General features: G+C 45.5%; 2 protein-coding genes across 4 annotated transcripts; one reads left to right on the plus strand and one right to left on the minus strand.

Moving 5' to 3' along the window:
• The first annotated feature begins 14 nt into the window (after positions 1-14).
• SNCB (synuclein beta) lies at positions 15-20,900 on the plus strand. 2 transcript variants are annotated; one of them, XM_033927329.1, is made up of 7 exons: positions 15-155; positions 1,300-1,376; positions 10,137-10,272; positions 12,910-12,951; positions 14,123-14,241; positions 15,418-15,504; positions 20,300-20,900. In XM_033927329.1, exons 3-7 carry the CDS (start codon positions 10,152-10,154, stop codon positions 20,330-20,332), a joined length of 402 nt encoding a protein of 133 aa, XP_033783220.1. In that variant the 5' UTR covers positions 15-155; positions 1,300-1,376; positions 10,137-10,151; the 3' UTR covers positions 20,333-20,900. The 2 variants fall into 2 exon arrangements, with proteins under 2 accessions (XP_033783220.1, XP_033783219.1); XM_033927328.1 differs by lacking the exons at positions 15-155; positions 1,300-1,376 and adding an exon at positions 9,749-9,874.
• Positions 2,449-9,337, minus strand: EIF4E1B (eukaryotic translation initiation factor 4E family member 1B). 2 transcript variants are annotated; one of them, XM_033927327.1, is made up of 7 exons: positions 9,091-9,337; positions 8,595-8,671; positions 8,070-8,165; positions 7,831-7,894; positions 5,050-5,163; positions 4,510-4,649; positions 2,449-2,695 (listed from the first exon to the last, which is right to left on the minus strand). In XM_033927327.1, the coding sequence occupies exons 1-7, from the start codon at positions 9,106-9,108 to the stop codon at positions 2,581-2,583; spliced, it is 624 nt and encodes a 207-aa protein (XP_033783218.1). In that variant the 5' UTR covers positions 9,109-9,337; the 3' UTR covers positions 2,449-2,580. The 2 variants fall into 2 exon arrangements, with proteins under 2 accessions (XP_033783218.1, XP_033783217.1); XM_033927326.1 differs by having other exon boundaries at positions 8,595-8,698; positions 9,091-9,333.
• Positions 20,901-22,702: the final 1,802 nt, after the last annotated feature.

Consider the following 22,702-nt stretch of genomic DNA (forward strand, 5'->3'; position numbering starts at 1 on the left):
AGCTTCCGGACGACATGGAACTGTACTGCAGCCCCCCATGCCTGCTGAAGCCGGTTTAAGGGCAGCTGATTCTGCGTTGGGCACTGACTGCAGACTACCACAAAGCTCCCCCTCAGCTTATAAACTCCCACACTAGAGAGGACAGGAATCAGCAGGTAGAAAGTGCTGCTCAGTGACAATGTATACAGGGCAGAACAGAGGAGACTTTTGCAGGCAGGAAACCCCCCTCCCCCCCTACTTCTTTGTACCAGCAACTGACCTACCAGGCCAACATTCTGCCTTGGAAACCATTAAATTACAAAGCTAGAAGGCACTGGGTAAAACACAGACTTCACGGTCCTAGGGATACCAGACGTCCGGATTTCCCAGACATATCTGGGGGTCCGGATGGCTTTTCAAAACCCGGCACTTTCTCCGGGTTTGGAAAAACCTCCAATTGGACAATCTGGCAACCCTATGCGGATCTCAACTGCACGCCTTTAAAAATCTGCTCACCTCAGGGGTGAGTGGGATCCGCGAGGTCTGCAGGAGTTTAAAACACACACCACAGCCACTTTCATTTAAAGGCCACGCTCTTTTGGTTCGGGGGGGAGGGGCCATGTCATCCTCTTTTTAACTTCTACCTTTGTTGACTTATTTTCTGTTGGTGGTTGGGAATCCCGGAGTCTCCCTTTTCTGCAGCCTCCTATCCCAAATGCCTTCTACCTGGAGGCCCTGTGGAACTGGGAAAACTCCACCTTAAGAACATAATAGCCTTACTGGGTCAGACCAATGGTCCATCAAGCCCAGAAGCCCAACTTCACCATGGCCAAACCAAGTCACTAGTTCCTGGCCAAAATCGAAGGAGTAGCAATATTCCATGCTTCCAATCCAGGGCAAATGGTGGCTTCTCCCATGTCTGCTCAATAACAGACTATGGACTTAGAAATATATTTATTAATGCATCTCTAGGATTAAGCTAGGATCATTAACTACATGCTCTAAGTAGGACCTCTTTGCTGAATCTGCATTTCACTGCCCTTCTGGAAAGGAAAATCATAACAAGTCACTTGGGTAGTGACCAGTTTATAACCCTAATAAATACTAGGCCTCCAGATGGTCAAAGGGGTGAAGGAGTAAACTAACCTAGGGACCTGTAATAATGAATCGATTTTTAGGTATTCGTGTGATCCCTTTGTGTTTAAGATGCCAAATTCCCTATATAAGGGGCTGGCTTTTGTCCAGAGTTTAGAACATACTATGTCGATATATTACTAAACAATTGTTAAAGTGAGCTCAAGCTAGTGTTTCTTTTCACAGCCCCACAGATCCTGTGGAGTCCTCAGAGATCCTCATTTTAACTTCTCTGCACCTCATCGATTCCACTCACCCCTGAGGTAAGCAGATTTTTATGGGAGTGTGGTTAGGACGCACGAGGTCCACGGGAACCGCGTTTTACCCAGTCCCAAACGAGAATGGCTCTTCCTCTGTACATGGACCCAAGGCCCGGTCCCAGTTTGCTAGTGCTTTGCTTCTGCCCTGCTCAGGACAGCAGGAAACAAAGTACTTAACCCACTAATCCTGAACAGAGTAATTTTAAAACAGATTAGAGACAGCGCTGCAACACTACCTCTTCTCACCCCCAAGCACAGCCCTTGCTACGCCCTTAAGCACCATCCCTTCCATGGGAATTCTATAACTTTTCATAATTTAAAAGTGTGGGGTTAGTGCCCGGACAGACCCTGGGCAGAGATTGTTCTGAACCGCTTAGAACTGATATTCAGACCATTAACTAGTTAAGTAAGGGACTAAGAAGTTAGGACAACCAAGAGGTGCCCACCTTCCCTTCCAGGTAATGGCCAAGGCTTTCCTCATGCAAAGACAGACTATAACCCCCCCCTGCCCATAGGGCCCCAAACGTTTTATCTGTGATATCCCTGGTAATCCAGGGGGTCCTATAGGCAGAAATGATGGCCTGTACAGCTCCAACTCAAAATAGCCACCATGACTTCAAGCTGTACTCCTTGGGGACTCGTTATAGCTACTGAGCTCCAGCAGAAAGCCTTTTGTACCCCTTCTGTCTATAGAACGCTGTAGAGACTACCAGGGAAGGTAGAAGAGAGAACCCCCCACCCCCCAAAAACAAACAAAAGCACAGATGGGATGAGGGCACATGCTTTAACATATGGCCCCAGGCTAAATATCACCCCTGACTCACACTAGTTCGATACAGGCCAGGATCCATCTAAGCTCTTGCTGCTAGTGACTTGTGGTCTAATAATGACTAGTGGCAACTAAAAATAGGAAACATCTTACTGGTCAATCTTTGAGTAAAATTGCCAAAAAGCTATTTACCAAGTAGTTGAGTTATTAGGAAAGTGCTCCCCCTGCCTGTCAGGACTGATTTTGCTTTGACCACACTCCCTAATTAACATCCTTTCTGCATCCAGTGACACACAGACACATGTCCAGCTTTAAACACCAGTTTATAGGAGCCATTTAAAATGCTCAAAGGAAAAAGAAAGATGCCAGGGGTAACGCCTTGTACCCCAGTCTGTAGGGTGTTGCCAAGCTGTTCATCTTCCAACACTGGCTGGGCACTCAAACAACAAACTTATTCTTAGCGATGGAGCTGCTCTTCGTGGCTGTGTCTGCATGAGCCTGGTAGCCAATGACCATCTTCGAAGACAGGCCCAGCCGCTTCTTGTAGACACGCCTGTAAGAAAAGGGTTTCAGTTTAGCTCTTTTTTGGGGGTGAAGTGGATCCTCCCAGCTCTTCGTATGACATAGAAAGATGACGGCAGATAAAGGCCAAATGGCACATCCAGTCTGCCCTTCTGCAACATCCATTATCTCCTTCTCTCCCTATTGGCTAAGGCTCTTTACACCTGCATTGTGATGTCATAGAACTTTATGGCAGATAAAGGCCAAATGGCCCATCCAGTCTGCCCATCTGCAGTAAGCATTACCTCTTCCTCTGTCTAAGAGATCCTACATGCCTATCCCAGAGAGCATAAGAACCTAATAGCTGCCATATTGGGAAACCCAGTCCCCCATTTCCAACATTGGCTAGTCCACTGCTGTAGTGCTAGAAGAGGCAGAAAGACAGCAGCGAATAGTTCCTGATTCCCAACAGGCACAAATGCAGCAGTTCTGGTCCTGGAACTGGTCAGTGTTTCTCAACTCAGTCCTGGAGTCCCCCCTTGCCAGTCAGGTTTTCAGGATACCCACAATGCATATTATGGAGGCATTGTATGCAAATTAAATGTATGCATATTCATTGTGGCTATTCTGAAAATCTGGCCGGGAAGGGAATACAAAAGAAAAGAAAGGCAAAGTTCCTAAGGGAAGTCCCAATACTGCCTTCCTCAGGGGACATACGAAACTGAGAACAGGATATTACAGTGGTATCTCTTGAAAAAGACCTTTAGGAATGTACTAAGAGTTCCTTGGCAAGTTTCTTTAGAAGTTTGGCTATCGGTACTTCTTTCAGTATGCTCCTAAAAGTCTTTTTCAAGAGATACCATCAGTTTCGTATGTCCCCTGAGGAAGGCAGTATTGGGACTTCCCATAGGAACTTTCAATAAAATCCCTTGTGTGGGATTGTGACATCGGCTTTGCCATTCTTTTGTGTTTCTCGCTGTGCTGGACAAAGGAAGACTTCTCTTTTTCTGTTGGGAAGGGGATACGCCAAGTCTGGAGAGGAGAAACACTGCCGTAGAAGGCAGAAGCTGTGTTACATCCCTCATCAAGTCAAGTCTGTCCCCATGGGCCACCAACTGGCCAGGTTTGTAGCATATCTCTAATAATATACATGAGAGTTTTGCATGCTTAATAGGGTCATTGGATGCAGCTCACCCTCATGAATAGGGAATGTCGATCCTTGAGGTCTAGAAGCAGGCCAGACATCATGAATGAATGAATGAATGAATGAAGAGAGAAAGAGAGATTTGCATACCAAGGAGGGAATGCATGTAAATCCTCGTTCATGCACATTCATTATGGTTATCTTGAAAACCCGGTCTGGTTGTGAACCTCAAGGTCTGGAATTGAGCAGGTCTGCATTAGAATTTCCTGCAAACCTGACCCATTGGTAGCCCTTGAGAACTGGAGTGGATACCAAGGCTTTATGCAGGGAGCTACCAACACCGGAATAGACAGCAAGAGGCTTAGCCATGAGACTCCAGAACAGTACGTAAGTAAAAGCCGTTTAGACTGTATGACTTACCCCACTATTGATAGCCAATTGCTGTAACATTCTGAGATAGCAAAAGGGGCCCACAATTACCAGCAACCCAGCTACAGTCATGACCTTGCCCAGATCACACCTTCCCCCACCCCCCTAAAAAGAAGGCTGCTAACCTCAAACATGTTTGCTATACATAAGGAGAAGACACTTGTTATGCTGAGAAGATTCCTCAGCGTCATTAACACAATTTAAAGTTAAGGTTGCAGAACCAGTAGGGGAACTGTGAACTTGGGCTCATGACTCAAATAACCATGCCCGTCATGAGAACAGAACACCAGTACCCAATGTGTATGACTGCTTCTTCATTCTCCGTTTCCTTGGTCCACAAGGCAATCTTATCACCTTTTGTACGAATGTTGATCACAGCTCCACAGACATCATCACTGTATTCATCAAAGGCCTCACCAATGAGACACATCAACTGAAGGATGAGCAAAGACAAGGGAAGACACATGGAGTAGATAAAAATTGCCACTGAAAATACAGCAAATAATACAATTTTAAAAATCTAATATACAACAGTGCAAAGATGTGTAGAATGTGCTCAGAACTCCCTCACACACGTGTCATCTAAACAAGGATCAATGGAACGGAGAACCATCATGACTTCATTCTCTTCTCCATTATCCTCCATTCAATGTGTCTCATTACACTCAAGATAGAAATCAAAATATCGAAATTTCTACGAGGAAGGTAGAAATGAAAAAACAACAAAGCTACTCATAGAACAAAAAGAGAGGATGGGCGGGGGAAAAGACCCGTGCCCACACATGATGAGACTCGGATCTACAGGTGAAAGTGTCACCTATCCCCAAACTCACCGTCTCAAGCCAGAAGTGGTCAAGGTCTGTGCGTCGCTGTTGTTTAGCAAGGGCTATCAGCCATCGCCCACCTCGTTTGTTTTTGCTGTCTTCCCACATAGGTTCAATCCCATCCTAGAGTGGATCCAAAGAAATCTCAGACATGAACCGAGAGGCATTCATTAGGATGACCTACCCTCCAGCCACTACCAAGCCTCCCACCTCACCAAATGTTTCAGATTTTCTTAATGATAGCCGGGGAAGCTCAGCCGCCACCTGACCCCCTTTCATTTCATGAACACCAGACAATGGCATCAATGCAACAACCACAAAAAAAAGGTTAAATGTTTCAGACAAACACCCCCCTTTTATTGGTCTACAGCTAGTGGGGTACTAAGGAGCCCCCCTCCATAGTCCTTGGCACCCTGGCTGTCATCTTTCCTTGTTACGCCTCTGCCTGCTTCATCACTTTGGAATAAAAAGTTTAGGTGTGGAGCTTTAAGATCAGGGCTGAGCCACAGAATGAAAATTATGGGCAGTAGGTGAATGTTTTAATGCCCTACTGGATATACTAGAAACTCAAGAGTGTGCGACTAACAATTGCCGTACTGGGACAGAATGAAGGTCCATCAAGGCCGGTATCTTGTTTCCAACAGTGGCCAACCCAGGTCCTTATTATCTGGCAGAAACCCAAAGAGTAGCAACATTCCAGAGCTGAGACTGTGATGTCATAATGCCTCATTCCACCAATGCCCAAGAGCCAACCTCAGCAGTGATGTCACAATGGCTTGATTGTCCTATACTCAGCTCACATAAGAACATAAGAATTGATATACTAGAACAGACTGAAGGTCCATCAAGCCCAGTCTCCTGTTTCCAACAGTGGCCAACCCAGGTCCCAAGGAGAAAAGCAGATTTTATGCTGCTTTTCCTAGGAATAAGCAGTGGATTTCCCCAAGTCCATCTTAATAATGGCTTATGGAATAATAATGGCTAATGACTTATGGAAATTATTCAAACCCCGTTAAGCTAACCGATTTCACCACATTCTCTGGCAACAAATTCCAGAGTTTAAATACACATTGTGTGAAGAAATGTTTTCTCTGGTTTGTTCTAATTCTGCTACTAAGTAGCTTTGTCACATACCCCCTAGTCTTAGTATTTTTGGAAAGAGTAACTCGGTCCTGGAGTCCCCCCTTGCCAGTCAGGTTTTCAAGAGATCCACATTCAATTTGTATAAACTTGATTTGCATACACTGCTTCCATTATATGCACATGTCTTTCATGCATATTCATTGTGGATCTCTTGAAAACCTGACTGGCCAAGGGAGACTCCAGGACAAAGTTGAGAATCACTGTTTTAAAACCACCTGGCCTGCTTGTTCAGACTGCGTATTAATTTTATAAATGTTTAATACTAATAATGATTTAAAACATTAGTACGTGTAAGCCTGAATCTTTTGATGGCCCTCAGAGCTATTTCATTCTCACATGTGACCCTATACATGGAAAGACTGGAGACTACCGTCTTACCTAGTCACAAACGGACATTGCTAGTAAATTCTCATCTGAAGGCCACACAAAGCCTCTGCTTACCCCTTCAGTAGCATAGAACTGTGCTACGTTTTGGGATTGTACCAGGCGCTTGGATTGGCCACTGTTGGAGGGTGAATACTGGGATCGATGGACCCTTGTCTTGACCCAATATGGCAGGTCTTATGTTCCGATGACTTCTTAATGATGAATTTTGAGGTTTAAGATGTTGGTTCAATGGAAGTGATGGTTGTTATGGCAGGCTATGAGATTACCCTGCTAATGTGTTGCCTGACTTCTTGGGCAAAGAGAAGTGATGTCATATTCTTACACGTCCTTGTTTGACACTCCAGTTTAGATGAGGACAAAAAGTCACTTAATATAGTAAGCTGAAAGGAATGAAAGTATTTTGTAAATGGAGAAGTGGACAGTAATGAACTGGACTTTCTCTTTCTTACAGTCAAATTATTAAAAGGTCGAGTTTGGATGTTCTCGCGGTTAAGAGAATCGAGCCATAACTCAAGATTCCATATTGTACGCATTTGCTTGATGAACGTGCTCTGAATCAATTGCTTCCTCAAATCAACAATAACCTTTTCAAACTGACTGGTGGTGCTAAAGCCAATAGAAATGACCCTTTCCTGCCAAATTTAATGAGTTTGGACAAGCACCCACATCCTTTTGGAGGATTTCAGCCCTGATTCTGGTCCCAACCAACAAATATCGTTATCCACATTCTGGGTAAGCTCTAGGCCAGTTGTTCTTAAACTGTCCTGGGGGACTTCCAGCTAGAGGGGGTTTCAAGATATTCCTAATGAATGTGTATGAGGCAGATTTGCATATATTAGAGGTGAAAGGCATGCAAATCTCCCTCATGCATATTCATTAGGAATATCTTGAAAACCCATCCAGCTGGGGATCCCCCACTGGCTTAGGCCGATAATCCCTCGCATTTGAGATACTGTGAAGATCACAAATACCTTCTCCTCCTGTCAGCCATACTTTCCCCAGCCTCCCTTAATTTGACCTTACTGGAACGCCTTCAGTCGGTCAGTCTTCAGATCAGATACCTTACTTCTTGCACACCTAATTATCCAAAAGACCCTCAGTGACCAGAATTGTCCTACATACAAAATACCCTAACACACCATGATGCCATGCAGGCAAGGCAAAAAGACCATAGTCACAGCCTGTCAGGGTTAGACTTCCTAAGGCTAATCTGTTAGGGCGAAGAGTTATTTAGAATAGATGGGGGAAGGGTGCCTTTACCTTGAAGATAGAGTAGTCACATCCAGACGTCAGCTTGCTGGCTAGCTGGATATGATTGTGCAGTCTGCAGGGGAGAAAAAAAATGGCAGCAGAAAAGACCACAATACAGGGCTCAAAGTCTTCTCCGGCCAGGTAAGTGAACATCAGAAGAATGAGGAGAAGGGGGCAACCAATTGCCAGGACTCTCTTCCGCCTCTCCCACCCACTACTCTTTAAGTTCAAACAAAAAGGATACTCACGCCCAAAAGTCTTCAACGGTGTCAAACTTAGTGACTAGACGGAGGTTAGCCTGCCAGATTTTGCTTTTGTCATTTTTAAAGAACCATAAAGCCCACCTGAACACAAGGGAGGAAAAGAAAGCCAAAGAAAGAGACATCATATTCATTGACATGTTCCCCTAAATCAAAGGCAATGAGATGTGTTAATATCTCATGAGAGAAAAGGGGAAGACATGCTGAGAAGTGAGAGTCATCCATTCCCCCCGAAACTACAGAGACCTACAACATTGCCTACGAACCATCTTATGGACTTATACCAAGATCAAAGGGAACCAAACGATCAATCTATGTCTAAAAAGGCTCCATATCCTCCTCCCCCCAGTCCATAGTGCTTTATTTCATTAAGGCAAACGCTGTTAAGTATAGAATTGTTTGTGTTAAAGGGAACACAACACCACAGAACGGAGCGTCAACATCTACTGCATAGAAGAATTCCAGAAAGCAGGAAGGTGTACTTTTCAACCCAGCCCTCCCAATGCACCACACCTGTTCTGTAAGGGGTGTTTGGCCATTTGCTCGATGGGGGTCACATCTCCTTTTATTCTTTTCTTTTTCTCTTCTTCCTGCTTGAGAAGAACGGTAGATCTGAGCTGTGAAAGAGCAAAGAAAGAACCATCTCTATAGGGATCCTGGGCTGAATCTTCCTTCATAAACTCTGGTTTGGTCTACTTTAGACATCAACCCTGCCTCTCCTCCATTTAAACCGAGAATGCAAGAGATGCACCCTGAGCTCAGGCAAAACATACAATCCCACTTCCACCAGCCCAGTTAGTTAACAATGCACCCCAAAACGAAATAAGAGTGAACTGAGGCTCCACAAAGCCAGAACTCCAAGACCAAAATCATAAGACCCGACAGCTCAGGGCAGGGCCTGAATCGGCACTTTTTAGGAGAAAACGCTACCAGAAAGTTCTAGTAAACACAAAACTGAATTTCAACACCACCCTTGAAATGAGAAAATATGCCACAGCCTCCACTTCACCTGCTGAGCTGTAGCCATTGTCAGGGGAATAGAGAAGAGGACTCTTTAATCCTACTTTCGGAGCTCAAACAGCAGCTGTAGGAGCCAGCACATACTGCAGTAGCCCCGCCTCCGCGGACAGCGTCGGCTCTGAGAGCGCGGGGGCGGGGCCCAGGAGGGGAGAGAAAGGAGGTGCTTGGAGGCTGAGGTTGGATGTGAAACAGGAGCCGGGCTGCCAAAATCCCTGCAATTCTCAAAGCGGCCCACAAGGGTTGCTCTGCTCCTTCAGGGATGAACCCCCGGACTCATGTTCTCAAAGAGTGAACCTTACACTTAGGTGACTTTAACAAGATCCCAATTGCCCTCTTTCCAGATGGGTTAATTTTGCAAATAGTGCCACTCTCGCCCTGTGTAAGTGGCACTTCAGCCCCCTCCTGGCTGGCACCCTATTGCGGTCGTTGCAAAAGGGCAGTGCCAGGCTGCTGCAGGGTTGCCACGGGCTCTCCATGAAACCCAGGCGCCGGGGACGGAATGCCTTTGTTCTTTGAGCAAGAAATTGCAAACGATGCCCCGAGGGAAGAGCGTTTCTTTGTGGGGCAGCCTGAAGGAGAAAGGGTCATGGGCGTTGGGGGAGGGGGTCCCCTAGCTGTCACCAGGAGAAGGGGCGGAGGCTGTTTGCGGAGCTCCTGCTGCCTGGCTATAGGGGGAGCAGCGACCAGCAAAGGAGAAAGCTCCGGCACGGATGGCACTGCCGCACTGAACCCGCTCCTGCCACCGAGAAAGACGCTCGCCCGCCGGACCCCAGGTAACCGGGCATCGGATTTAAGGACCCGGGGAGGGGGAGGGGGTGGAAAGCCTAGAACGAAAGGGGTTGCATCTTCCTGCCCTTCCGAGGTCGGGCTCCCAGGGGGGGGGGGGCACGGGGAAGCCAATCTCATTTCCCACATTTCAAGGACACCGAGTCAGGCCGGCAGAGCAGCCGAATCCTCTTTGTTTGAAGGCCATTTGGGGGAAGGGGGGGCTCCTCTCACACCCCCTCCATGCTGCCTGTCTTCCTCCCTCTCCAGAGCTCACCGATCGCGATGGACGTCTTGATGAAGGGCTTGTCCAAAGCTAAAGAAGGGGTGGTTGCTGCAGCTGAAAAGACCAAGCAGGGGGTGGCAGAGGCTGCCGAGAAGACCAAGGAGGGGGTGCTGTACGTAGGTAAGACACTGCGGAGGGGAGACACTTAAGGGAATGCAGTGAGGGAAGCTAGGATTCCAGACCATTCCATCAGCATCCTTCCTCCCACCTTGGAACCTGCTGCTGACCCTTGCCCTCAGCCCCAGACCTGCCAACTCTCCAGCACTATTTTCACCCTTATTAATGGTGCTCATTCTGGACAGCCGTGGAGTTGGCAATGGGCAGCTGGGTCTAGGTGCAGGCAGCCTGTAGGTATTTCTGGGCAGTATTTATGAGCAGAGGTTGTGGAAAGAGCATAGCTGGTTTTAAGAAAGGTTTGGACAAGTTCCTGGAGGAAAAGTCCATAGTCTGTTATTGAGAAAGACATGGAGGAAGCCACTGCTTGCCCTGGATCACTAGCATGGAATGTTGCTGCTCTCTGGGGATTCTGCATGGAATGTTGTTCCTATTTGGGGTTCCGGAATCTTGCCTATTCTGAGATAATGGAATATTGCTACTCCTTGGGTTTTGGCCAGGTACTAGTGACCTGGATTGGCCACCGTGAGAACATGCTACTGGACTTCATGGACCATTGGTCTGACCCAGTAAGGCTATTCTTATGTTCCTAGTCTGTACATCTGTAGATAGCTGGCAACCGCACTCAACCCCATGATATCTACTGGGCTGCTCATAGCCCCCCTCATCTTCCCATCAGCTCCTGTTTTGACTACTGCAGTAGCCTCATTGGTGTCATCCACTGCAACCCCTCCAGAGCTTTTTGTACCGAGCTGAGCACTGGAGCCCCTCAGGAACTGTTCCCAAGGCAGATTCTGTGGAGCATCTTTGTCAGCAGAGGGACCTTCAGCATCTCCATCTAATTCAGAATACCTCAATAAAACTGGTTACAGGAGTGAAGAAATTTGACCATGTCAGCCCCCTTCTTAGGCTTGTACTCCATTGTTTTTGGATCATTTGCTGATCTCCTCCATCCCATCTCTTCAATACAATTTCTTAATTATACTGTCTACATGACCAATCACTTATGATACTACCTGACACTGCATATTTTTCTGTCACTGGACTCAGCCTCTGGAACGATCTTCCCTCCTCCCTTCAATTGGAAACTTCCTTGGAGAAATTAAAAGTATCACATAAGACTTTTCTGTTTAATGATGTCTTTAATCCTGTCCTCTCCTCTACTTGTAGGTGATAATGTTCCCTTGGCAGATGCTAATGAGGCATATTGGAGACTCTCATAGAAACATAGAACCATGGTGGCAGATAAAGGCCAAATGGCCCATCCAATCTGCCCACCTGCAGTAACCATCATCTCTTCCTCTTTCTAAGAGATCCCATGTGCCTATCCCAGGCTTTCTTGAATTCAGACACAGTCTCTGTCTCCACCACCTCTTCTGGGAGACTGTTCCATGCATCTACCACCTTTTCTGTAAAAAAAGTATTTCCTTAGATTACTCCTGAGCCTATCACCTCTTCATTCTATGCCCTCTCATTCCAGAGCTTCCTTTCAAATGAAAGAGACTTCACTCATGCGCATTTACATCACATAGGTATTTAAACATCTCTATCATATCTCCCCTCTCCCACCTTTCCTCCAAACTACACAGATTGAGATCTTTAAGTCTGTCCCCATACGTCTTATGACTAAGCCCATGCACCATTTTAGTACCCTTTCTCTGGACTGACTCCATCCTTTTTATATCTTTTTGAAGGTGCAGCCTCCAGAATTGTACACAATATTTTAAATGAGGTCTCATAAAACATTGTTTTCCTATTGGCCATTCCTTGGTCATCACCTTTTCTACTTCTTTGGCCACTTTATCCCATATGACCACACCCAACTCCCTCTCCTCTTTCATGCACAAAATTTCTCCACCCCATAAACTGTACTGCTGCTTCAAGGTTTTGAAGCCTAAATACATGACCCTGCATTTTTTAACATTAAATCTTAGCTGCCAAATTCTGGACCATTCTTCAGGCTTTGCTAGGTCTTTCCTCATGTTATCCACCCCATTAGGGGTGTCTGTGCTGTTGCAGATTTTCTTACCACACAGTATCACTTACAAAATGGTTTAAAAGATGACGTAAAGACCTTCATGAGAGTGAACACCCCTGAAGGAATACACGCAACATGAGAAGTGCGACAGGATAAGAGATGAGATCTCAAGAGCTCCTTCTTCACAACACACAGGGATTCTCCCCTTAGATCATCTCCCAACTTACCTTGGTTCAGTGACATCTGTAGTTGGCGGGGAGGGGGTGGGTTAGGGAAGAAGACACATACAAAGCTAGTTCTGGAACTTCACAATGCTGTACTAGGTGTCATCACTGTGTAATGAAGGAGTGGCATAGTGGTTACAGCTTCAGCCTCAGTACCCTGAGGTTGTAGGTTGAAATCCCGTACTGCTCTTTGTGACCCTGGGCAAGTCACTTAATCCCCCCATTGCCCCAGGCAAATGATGAGCCAGCCAGGACAGACAGGGGAAAATGCTTGAGTGCCTGATTGGAAACCACTTTGATAGGCAGAATGTACTGTAAATACCTAAAAATAGACTATCTCCCCCCAGGGCTGTGAGTACAGCCAGCTCTGACTGGTCCTCCATGTGGCCTGGGACATTACCAGGATTAACTCTTATCATTTCTTTCTTTTGTTATTTTCAGGAAGCAAAACTCGAGAAGGTGTTGTGCAGGGAGTGGCATCAGGTACTGTGAAGTCCTTCCATTGCACATTTCAGGTATCGCGTGTTGCTCTGCACACCTGAATCTGACTGAATCAGCAGCCATGAGGGTATTGCTGACCCAATACTAAAGATCTGGCAATTGTGGACTTCTTTTCTTGAATGTAAAACTGTGAACACAAATCCTCTCCTGCCCTGTGTTAGGGATTTGCTCTCAGGGGTATGAAAGAGCTGGTACGTGGAGGATGTGGCAGGGCAACTTCTAGTAACTGCCCCGGTCCATGTTTTGTAGATATGCAAGAAAGGAAAAATATACTGACCCCAATTGCTTTCTAGAACTTTCCATGTCCAGTTGAAAATGAGACCCCTCTTTGCCCCAGTCCAAGCTCTACTTCTGCTGTTTTCCTCAGATTCCTATTTTGAAGTAATTTGGACATTTCTGTTACTAGTTTCAAGTTAGGTACTAGAGACTTTACAATAATCTGGAATCATTTTAGGTTTTTAAACCTCTTGCGGGAGCTGCTAAAGGATGTTGTATGCTAACTTTCCCTGACCAAGAGCCAAAGAGTCCCTAGAAGTTTACAGGTTGTCATAATCTGTTGAAGCTTTGTATGAAAGGGAAAAAGACTTCCCTCAATATATGTCAATCAAACAAATCAACCAAAAGGCAAGTGAGATGTTATAAAACAACCAAAGGGTACGTTTCATCTTTCCAGATAGTTTCATCTTGGACAGTAGCTGTTAGCTGCAAGGTAACTAGACACGGACAAGAGGACATGGTTTGAAGCTAAGGGGGGACAAGTCCAGGACAAATGTCAGGAAGTTCTGCTTCACGCAGTGAGTGGTAGACGCCTGGAATGCTCTCCCAAAGGAGGTTATTAAGGAATCCACTGTGCTAGGATTCAAAGGCAAATTAGATGCACATCTCCTTACGAGAGGCATAGAGGGATATGGGTGACTAAAACTACATCAGGTGTATACCTGACTGGGCCTCCGCGTGTGCGGATCGCCGGACTCGATGGACCATGGGTCTGATCCGGAGATGGCAGTTCTAAAAAAAAAAACAACTATGAACTTTAGAGTCAGGTATCAGCAGGTCCTAAACGTTGCCTCTCAAAGTAGACCTTTAGTTTGCTCCAGTCTCCGTTCAGAATCACTTTTCTTTATACTGACGTTTCAGAATTGGTTCTTTACAGTGGCTGAGAAGACAAAAGAACAAGCCTCTCAGCTGGGAGGAGCTGTTTTCTCTGGTGCAGGAAACATCGCTGCAGCCACTGGACTCGTGAAAAAGGATGAGATCCCTCCGGACTTAAAGGTGAGATAGCTTAAGAACATAAGAAGTTGCCTCCGCTGAGGCAGACCAGAGGTCCATCTTGACCAGCGGTCCGTACCCGCGGCGGCCCATCAGGCCTAATTGCCTGATCAGTGCCCGTGTCTAATTTTTCTACTGCCTCTAATCCTCTAATCCTATCCCTATAACTTACCTCAACTCCTATAGGGATAGGATTAGAGGATTATTGCGGTGTATCTTCCTTTCCTCATGACCTAAATATGAAATCCTGACATCCCTCCCCTCCTATAAGAAGCCTGAAATATCCTGTGGCTTTGCTCCCCTGCTGACCTAAACCTGAGATACTCTAGGGTAGCTATCTTCATTGTAAGACCTAGGGCCAGTAGCAGCCTCCATTGCTCTCTGACTTTCCTTCCCTAATACTTTCTCCCTTACCTTGTCCGAAGTTTGCTGCTGGCTCTGCCTCTGGCCTGCTTTTCTGCTTTCCTTCACAATTGCAAGGCTCTCAGTTTATTTGAGACATGCATTGTACAAACTCCTCTGCTGATCTTGAGGAAAACAGAACAGATATTCCAGAGACAGTGCAGGCAACGAGAGTTTGGGGAAGGTGATGAGGCATCAAGAAACTGGGGTTGAGATCCTGCTTGGAGGAGTTGGAGATAGGATGATGGCAACTGACTAGAGGAAGAGGTTGCTGGGGACCGAAAGTGGGTGAGATGGGACGGGAAGAAGTGGTGCTTTAGGGGAGAGGAGCTGTGAGAGAATTATAGGCTTAGGGAGAAAGAGAGCAAGTCTGGAGGATTAGCCTTTCTTTCAGCTCTATACGTTGCTTTAAGTGCACCTAGTTTCAAGTTTAATAAAATTTTGATTAAAACGCATAATCATATATTCAATGCGATGTACATGACAAACATAGTATTTGGGGAAAAAATACTGAAACATAGACAAGTACATGATGACAGGAACAAAAGGAATGCACAGTAATGGTGTAACAGATGTATAGTCTATCAAATCAACATCAGGCAGTACACAAGAACCTGGATACTCCGCAAAACTCCTACTAGCATGTGGGACATAGTTGAGTAGCTCTTCTTAGTGGGCATGTGAAAAGGACCCCCATACCTTGCAGCTTTGTGGACTATGGAAAATGACCCCTTTCCCCCACTGGTCCACTGAAATGTCTTCTATTTCATACTGCAGCCTGAAGAGGTTGGCCAAGAAGCTTTCGAAGAGGCAGCAGAGTCTCTGTTGGGACCAGAAGAAGAGAGCTATGAAGATCAACCCCAGGTAAGGAGAAAGGAGGCACTGAGGGCCTGATTCTGTACAGGAAGCCAGCTTTTGAGAATCGCACATAGGTGTCCTATACAGAATGGCATCTGTCCTAACGCCAAGATCCCTAACCTTGCCTAACCACCCCAATTCTCTAACCGATGTCCATGTCACAGGTGCTGTTTAGAGAATCGTGTTGCTGCAATGATAAGTTGAATGGCAGTGGCAGGGAACCTCCGAACCCCACCGCAAGTCGGCTGGCAGGAGGGATGCCCCTGCCCTCTGCTGGCAGCCCCCTGAACCTCCCAGCCCCTGAAACCCTACACCCTATCCTCCAAAACCCACCTGAAGTCTTAGGCCTCCTTCCCAGTGCATTCTGGGATGCACTGGGAGTGGCCTAAGACTCCGATTGGCCAGATACCTAAAGCCACTCCCAGGTCAGAACAGTATACGGTCCTGACCTGGGGAGGGTGGTTTTGGCCTCTGAAGGCTAATTGAAAAATGTACAAGAGTCCAGTAGAATGGTATCATCATATTTTCCATTTTTGGTCTTATTTGTATTTGTTAATCGGCAATGCATTGATGGCAATTTAGCAGATGTCGATTTCAAAAACTGATATCTTGCATATTTTGTTTCACTGTTTCTCTTTCTCTGGGGTTCAGTCTGGCTTCTTGGGAGTTCAGTTTCTATTTTTAGTTTGTGATTACTTATTCTATTCTGGGTGTGTTCTGCTTGTGCAAATGAGACAAGTAGGGAAAGAATGCAGAATTTGATATAACCCCCCTGCTAGTGTTTGTGAGTGAGTGTGAATGGTGATATAACAAATATATTCAACTATTTCCAAAGGTGCGCTTGCCGAAAAACTACCACCTGCTCAGGTCTCCCTCATTGCCTGCTCTCCCACAAGGGGTTTTCACGGGTCCCTAGGGCCTGCCCCCTTCTGCCCTCCTGAAACAGAAAATGTGGAGGTGTTGGGAGAGGAGAGAGATGTTGAACATGGAGGGGAGGTTGAGAGCCAGGAAAGGAGTGTAATGCAGGATGCCATGAGGAAGGAGAGAGGCTGAGTTTATTATATGATTTATTCAGGCATTTCTATACTGCCTATCAAGGTTATCTAGGTCAGTGTTTTTCAACCTTTTTACACCTATGGACCGGCAGAAATAAAAGAATTATTCCGTGGACCGGCAATTGAAGAACACTGGGCCAGATCCCGCCCATCTCTACCCAATGTCCACCCCAGACCCCTCTCCCATAATAGTACTGATTGCACCTTGCACATCCCATGCCTCATCTGGAAGCCTTCCCTCTGACGTTGCAACGTCAGAGAGAAGGCTTCCGGTTCAGGCGCAAGATTCCTGTAGGAGCCTCTGCCCGTGGCTTTGTGCACTGAATTAGTTAGAAGGAGGGAGCTGGCTCGGAGATAACGCCGCATCGATCGCACTGTGGACCAGCAGTTGAAGAACAGTTTTGGTCCTGATGCATGTGCTGGCCCTGTGGACCGGCACTGGTCCATGGATCTAGGTGGTTTTCAATCAGGTACTCAAGCATTTTCCCTATCTGTCCCAGTGGGCTTACAATCTATCTAACGTACCTGGGATTAGGGCTGGAGCTGGGAGTGGGGTCATGGTGAAAGGCAGATTGGAGGGTCGGAGCTTGACATTACGCTGCCCCTGGTATACCCTGAGGTGTCTTTGAAGAGACTGAATGTGGGACACAACCCCAAATGAGAAAAAGGAGCAAAAAACGGTTCCACAAGAAAAACCACAAATTAGAACAAATAAAATTGAATGTGACATTAAAAGAAAGTCTAGCGCTGGGAGTGAGTGGCGCAGTGGTTAGAGCTACAATCTCAGCACCTTGAGGTTGTGGGTTCAAATCCCATGCTGCTGCTTGTGACCCTGGGCAAGTCACGTAATCCCCCATTGCCCCAGGGACATCAGAAAGAGTGCGAGCCCACCAGGACAGACAGGGAAAATGCTTGAGCGCCTGAATGTGAACCACTTAGATTATAACTGGTATATCAATACCCCAAATAAATAAAGTATATTATCTAAAAACAAATTGTTCTCTGAAAGAAGAGGCTCTGACCAAACAATCAGTTTTGCCTTTTTCAGGAGACGGAAAACAACCCCGCAGGTCAAGATGAATTCAACAGATTATAGGCAGTGAGTTCAGAGCATAAGTCGTAGGTCACCAAACAATGTTGCCCAATCCCGAGTCACTCTCCAGAAGATTCTTTAGAATGAGGTCTTTTCTGTTGGAACCACGCAGAGGGAATTCTGTTAAGCAGAGGCCACCTGAAGGAAAACTAGGCACCTACTTACCTTTCTACAGTACTGGGCCATTCGTAGAGCTGGAATAAGCCAGAGGTTTATGTTTCTTAAGATTTGATCTACAAATGTTCAGTAAAATACAGCCTAGATAAGAACTCCATCAATATATAGAAACAGATCTATCTAAAATCTAAATAATTATTACCGGTAGATACAATTTTGTATTACTGTTTTTTCCCAAGCCAATACTTGATTGTCTCCCGGTACCTCAGTAAATGTCATCATTCCATAAGTCACACCTTGCCCGCCCATGTCTACACCCACTATCGGAGATATGTGCATAGTGGCTTATATGTGCCTGGCTACATGAGTATTTACGCACATAACGCCAAGTGAATGTTAGCGTCTATCCAATTACCCCTTAGTGCTTGGCTGATTTCTTTTTCTTAAGTATAAAGTAACCAAAAAAAAGAGACGAATCATCACCAGGTGGCAAGAACATAAGAGCTGCCAAAGGTCCATGCAGCCCAATGTTCTTCTTCCAATAGTGCTCAGTCCAGGTCATAAGTACCTGGTAGACTCTCAAATACATAGTAGCAAGATTCCATGATACCAATCGCAGGGAGAAGCGGAGACTTTCCCCAGATCTACCTTAATAGTTTATGGACTTACATAAGAATATCCATAAGGAATCAGACCAATGGTCCATCTAGCCCAACAGTGGCCAATGCAAGTCACAAGTGCCCAGCAGACGCAGCAGCATTCCATGCTAGCGATCCAGGGCAAGCTGTGGCTTACCCCATGTCTTTCTCAATAACAAACTATGTACTTTTCCTCCAGGAACTTGTCCAAACCTTTTGGCTGGAGGAGGTGATGTTCTTTAGTTGTAGATTATCTGGGAACACATGACATCTTGGATGTAGAGGAGAGATTCCATCAAGGTATCCAGCAGTGATCCCAAGAGGAGAAGCGTAGGTGAATCTCCCCTTGTTATGGTCTAAAGGGGCTTGAAGTCAGGTCCCATCACATGTCAGGCATTCAGTTCAAACTGGTTTTTGTTCTGGGTAGGTGATGTCATCTGGTTTGGCTCCCTAGCTGGACAGCCTTGATTGAATTTTAACAGGGCACTTGTCTGGAAATGTCCAATGGCTTTTGTCTTATCTCAGCCTCTGATTGCTAAGCCCTGATAAGGTTTAAAGACAGTCATTGTCTTGGGGTTTCAGGTCCCAACCTCTGATTATTAAGTATTGTTCATGTAGACTGGGGGTAGTTAACACTTCTGCTCCAAACCCTGGGTCCTTTTGTTCTATTCCAGCCTGTTTGCTGTTCATAGCTTGAAGAATAGAGTTCTGTGTGACACTGCTTCAGCTTCTATTATTGTGCATATCTTGCAGAGTAGCAAGCCCAGCAATCTTTTGTATTCACTGAAAGGGGTACTTGACTTCTTGGTTTCAAGCTTGCAATAGTATAACGACAGATGGCTAGGGCCTTTCAGAGGTCAGCTTGAGAAATAATTTATATAATTCTTAGCTATAATTTTAAAATTAATCACATCATGATACAGAAGCAGATCAGTTTACATATTGTAGATATCTGGGAACCAGAAGTTTGCAGACTTCAAAGACCAGGTTCTAGGGCCAAAGGTGGAATCATCTTCTATTTAAGCTTATACTGGCCTCTGGTGGATGCTTTGAGTAACTGACACAGTTTATAAAAAGGCACTGAACAGAGAGGGAAAAATGTGAGAAGCTTCAGGTGATCCTAGTACCTGGCGAAAACCCAAGGAGTAGCAACATTCCATACAAAATCCCAAAGAGTAACAAGATTCTAGAATCCCAAGGAGTAGCAACATTCCATACAAAATCCCAAAGAGTAACAAGATTCTAGAATCCCAAGGAGTAGCAACATTCCATACAAAATCCCAAAGAGTAACAAGATTCTAGAATCCCAAGGAGTAGCAACATTCCATACAAAATCCCAAAGAGTAATAAGATTCCAGAATCCCAAGGAGTAGCAACATTCCCTGCAGTGGCTTCCCCCATGTCTTTCTCAATAACAGACTGGTTTATAGCCTGCTTTACCAATGATTTATTGATTATTGAATTTATATCCTGCTCAATCTTATAATCATCAGCAGATTCCAACAAAAGATATGCATTCCAGTGAAACAGAAGATCAAAACAAAATAGGACAAACTAAACAAGATGCTGCCCTCCCTCCCCCCCCCCCAGCATGAGGAGAAGAAGGAAGAAAGTAGATGCTGAACCCTTTGCCCCTCTCCATTTCTTTCTTGTTTCATGACTTTTTCAATGCCCTGAAATGATCCTGAGAAAGACAAACTATTTATATCTAAAGAAATAGCCCATCAGGAATGCAGAATAGTTGACGGAATTTCCCTCCCCCTTTCCCCATGAATACATGTGGGCCAAGGTCGACTGTTAGATATGCTGTTTGGCTCCATATGGCTCTCTCTTCTGCTCTTCCATTCAAAATAATAAGTTTCTATGTTCTCTTCCCCCCCTCCCCATCTGTGTTATAGGAAGAATATCAGAGCTATGAACCAGAGGCATGAGAAGCCCCTTCCTTCCCTATCTCCTTCACCAGCAGCAGCAGCACAAGATGGCTAGACCCTGGATCCTCTCCACCTCCCAGTCTCATCTCAAAACGACCTCCTTGCCTTCATCTGCTCACCTTCCAGGAAGCTCCTGTGATGTCACGTTCAATGTGTCGTGTCCTACACTAGTGTAAAAATGAAGCAGTGCCATAGAGAGCTGACAGCAGTCTGGATATCCCTATTTCCCTCCCAGACAAATAAGCCTGGAGGTCTCTATGAACTGGGGGGGGTTGGTTTGTTTCCCTCAGGTCCTTGTGTGTCTGCAGATGCATGTTTACCTGGTCTAAAAACTGGGAAAGTAGTCATAAATGGCCTGTGTGTGGCTAGAGACGATCACAGTTTGGTTCTGTTTTTTTAATGTCCATGGTTAACTTGTGTCCATCCTGTTTTAAGAGAAACGAGCCCCATAGTTCTTCATGTGTGTCACTCATCCTACATGTTCTGAGTGTGGCATGGAATCCTGGCCAGTTGTTGATACACTGGTGAGTCTGCCAGACACTGCCCAATAAAAGAAATTCCATACGTCCACTCGCCTCTCTAGTGCCTTCACTACTGAATGAACAAATCAAAGGACAGGCAACTTGGGAGGACAGAGGGACCGAGTGGAGGCGATACATTCATTTCTTCATCAAAGCAAATAATTTGACCTTTATTGACATTCTTACAATTTTAATAGGATGGGGATCTAATGTACGTACCCTACTTTGAGTTACAGCTGAAAAGGATATGATTCAAATCCTAATAAAAATAATAACACATAATATGCAGGAAGAAGGCCAGCTCGAATTTCCCAGTGAAAGGCTTCAGGGCTGGGTAGGTAGGACAGGCTAGGATGGCTTCTTCTAGGGGTGAAAGCCACACATGACCAGTCCACACTCTGTAACTTTAAGCAGGTCCCAGCGCCTCCCTTGCCACATCAGCAAGTGGCAAAATAGAACAAAGATGAGTCCTTAACCACCTGCAGGACATTGATCCACTCCTGGGTCTGGAGAGATGACTATTGAAAGTCCAAAATGAAAACAAACCTCACTGTTCACCTCCCGCATTTCTCTCGCTCATCCTTTCAACCAGGTTCTGACTACGGCACTTTACAGTAGCTTCTGGACCTGCAAAATAGAAAATACCTGGAAATGTTTCTGACCCACAAACTTGTCACTTATTTATTTAGGTATTTATATAGCACCTATCAAGGTTACAATCAGGTACTCCAGCATTGTTCCCTGTCTGTCCTAGTGGGCTCACAATCTATCTAAGGTACCTGGGACAATGGAGGATTGAATGACTTGCCCAGGGTCACAAGGAGCAGCGTAGGATTTGAACCCACAACCTCAGGGTGCTGAGGCAGTGGCTCTAAGCACTGTGCTACTCCTTCTACTTAGGGGCCCTTTTATTAAAGCTTAGTGCTAACGGACTAAATGCTGCATAACCTATTCTGTACCAAAGACCACATGTACATAACACACGCTATGTCTGTTCGTGTGTACTGAGCTTTAGTGAAAGACATACTAGTCACATATGTTCCCCTCATGGGGCGTGTCCTGAAGAAACTTGTCCAAACCTTTTATAAACTCAGCTTCGCTATTAACCTTGACCACAAATATCAGCTTCATTGTGCATTGAATGAAAACTATGTTCCACCATTGGCTTTAAACCTCTTATCTGTTAACTTCATGCAATGTCCTCTACTAGATGGATTATTTAAAAGGGAAAATGGCTCTTTCCATTCCACAAAACCCCTTCCATAGCTTCTCTCCAAACTAAAAACTCCCAATCTAGGCAGTTTTTCTCCTGAAGACAACTATTCCATCCCCTTTATCGTTTCTCTTGCCTGTCTGCTTATTCAAGGGAATTGGGAGCATCTATAGTTCTGGTGAGTTATTTAGGTCAAACTGTGATGAAAACATGAAAATAGCAGGTCAGGTGCATCCGGCAAGTTATAAATTCAGTCATTAAGAAAGTCCTACCAGAAACGGAGACACTGCCATTGAGGTAATGGGGTCTGTCTGGCAAACTACCCATGGGACCTTGGAGGCCAGATGTTGGTGGTCTCCAACCATTAGGGCTGCAAAGTGGACATGAGAAAGCTCTGGAGGCCACCAAAACATTTTAGGTTTACAAATGTAATTTTAAGCACTAATTTTGATTCTACAATCATATTGTCATCGTGCATCATGCAGGTAAGTGCAAGCGATGAGATCCACTATATTGCACTGCTGCCTGTTAGCCCACCTTGGTGCAAACTAAGTACCGCAGACCTTTCCTCTAATTTTCAACCCTATCAACCCAATATTGAAGTGGGAGGGGTTTGTTCATCAGCAATCGCTAAGC

Source organism: Geotrypetes seraphini, chromosome 18, assembly GCF_902459505.1.
Source record: "Geotrypetes seraphini chromosome 18, aGeoSer1.1, whole genome shotgun sequence".
Lineage (NCBI taxonomy): Eukaryota > Metazoa > Chordata > Amphibia > Gymnophiona > Dermophiidae > Geotrypetes > Geotrypetes seraphini.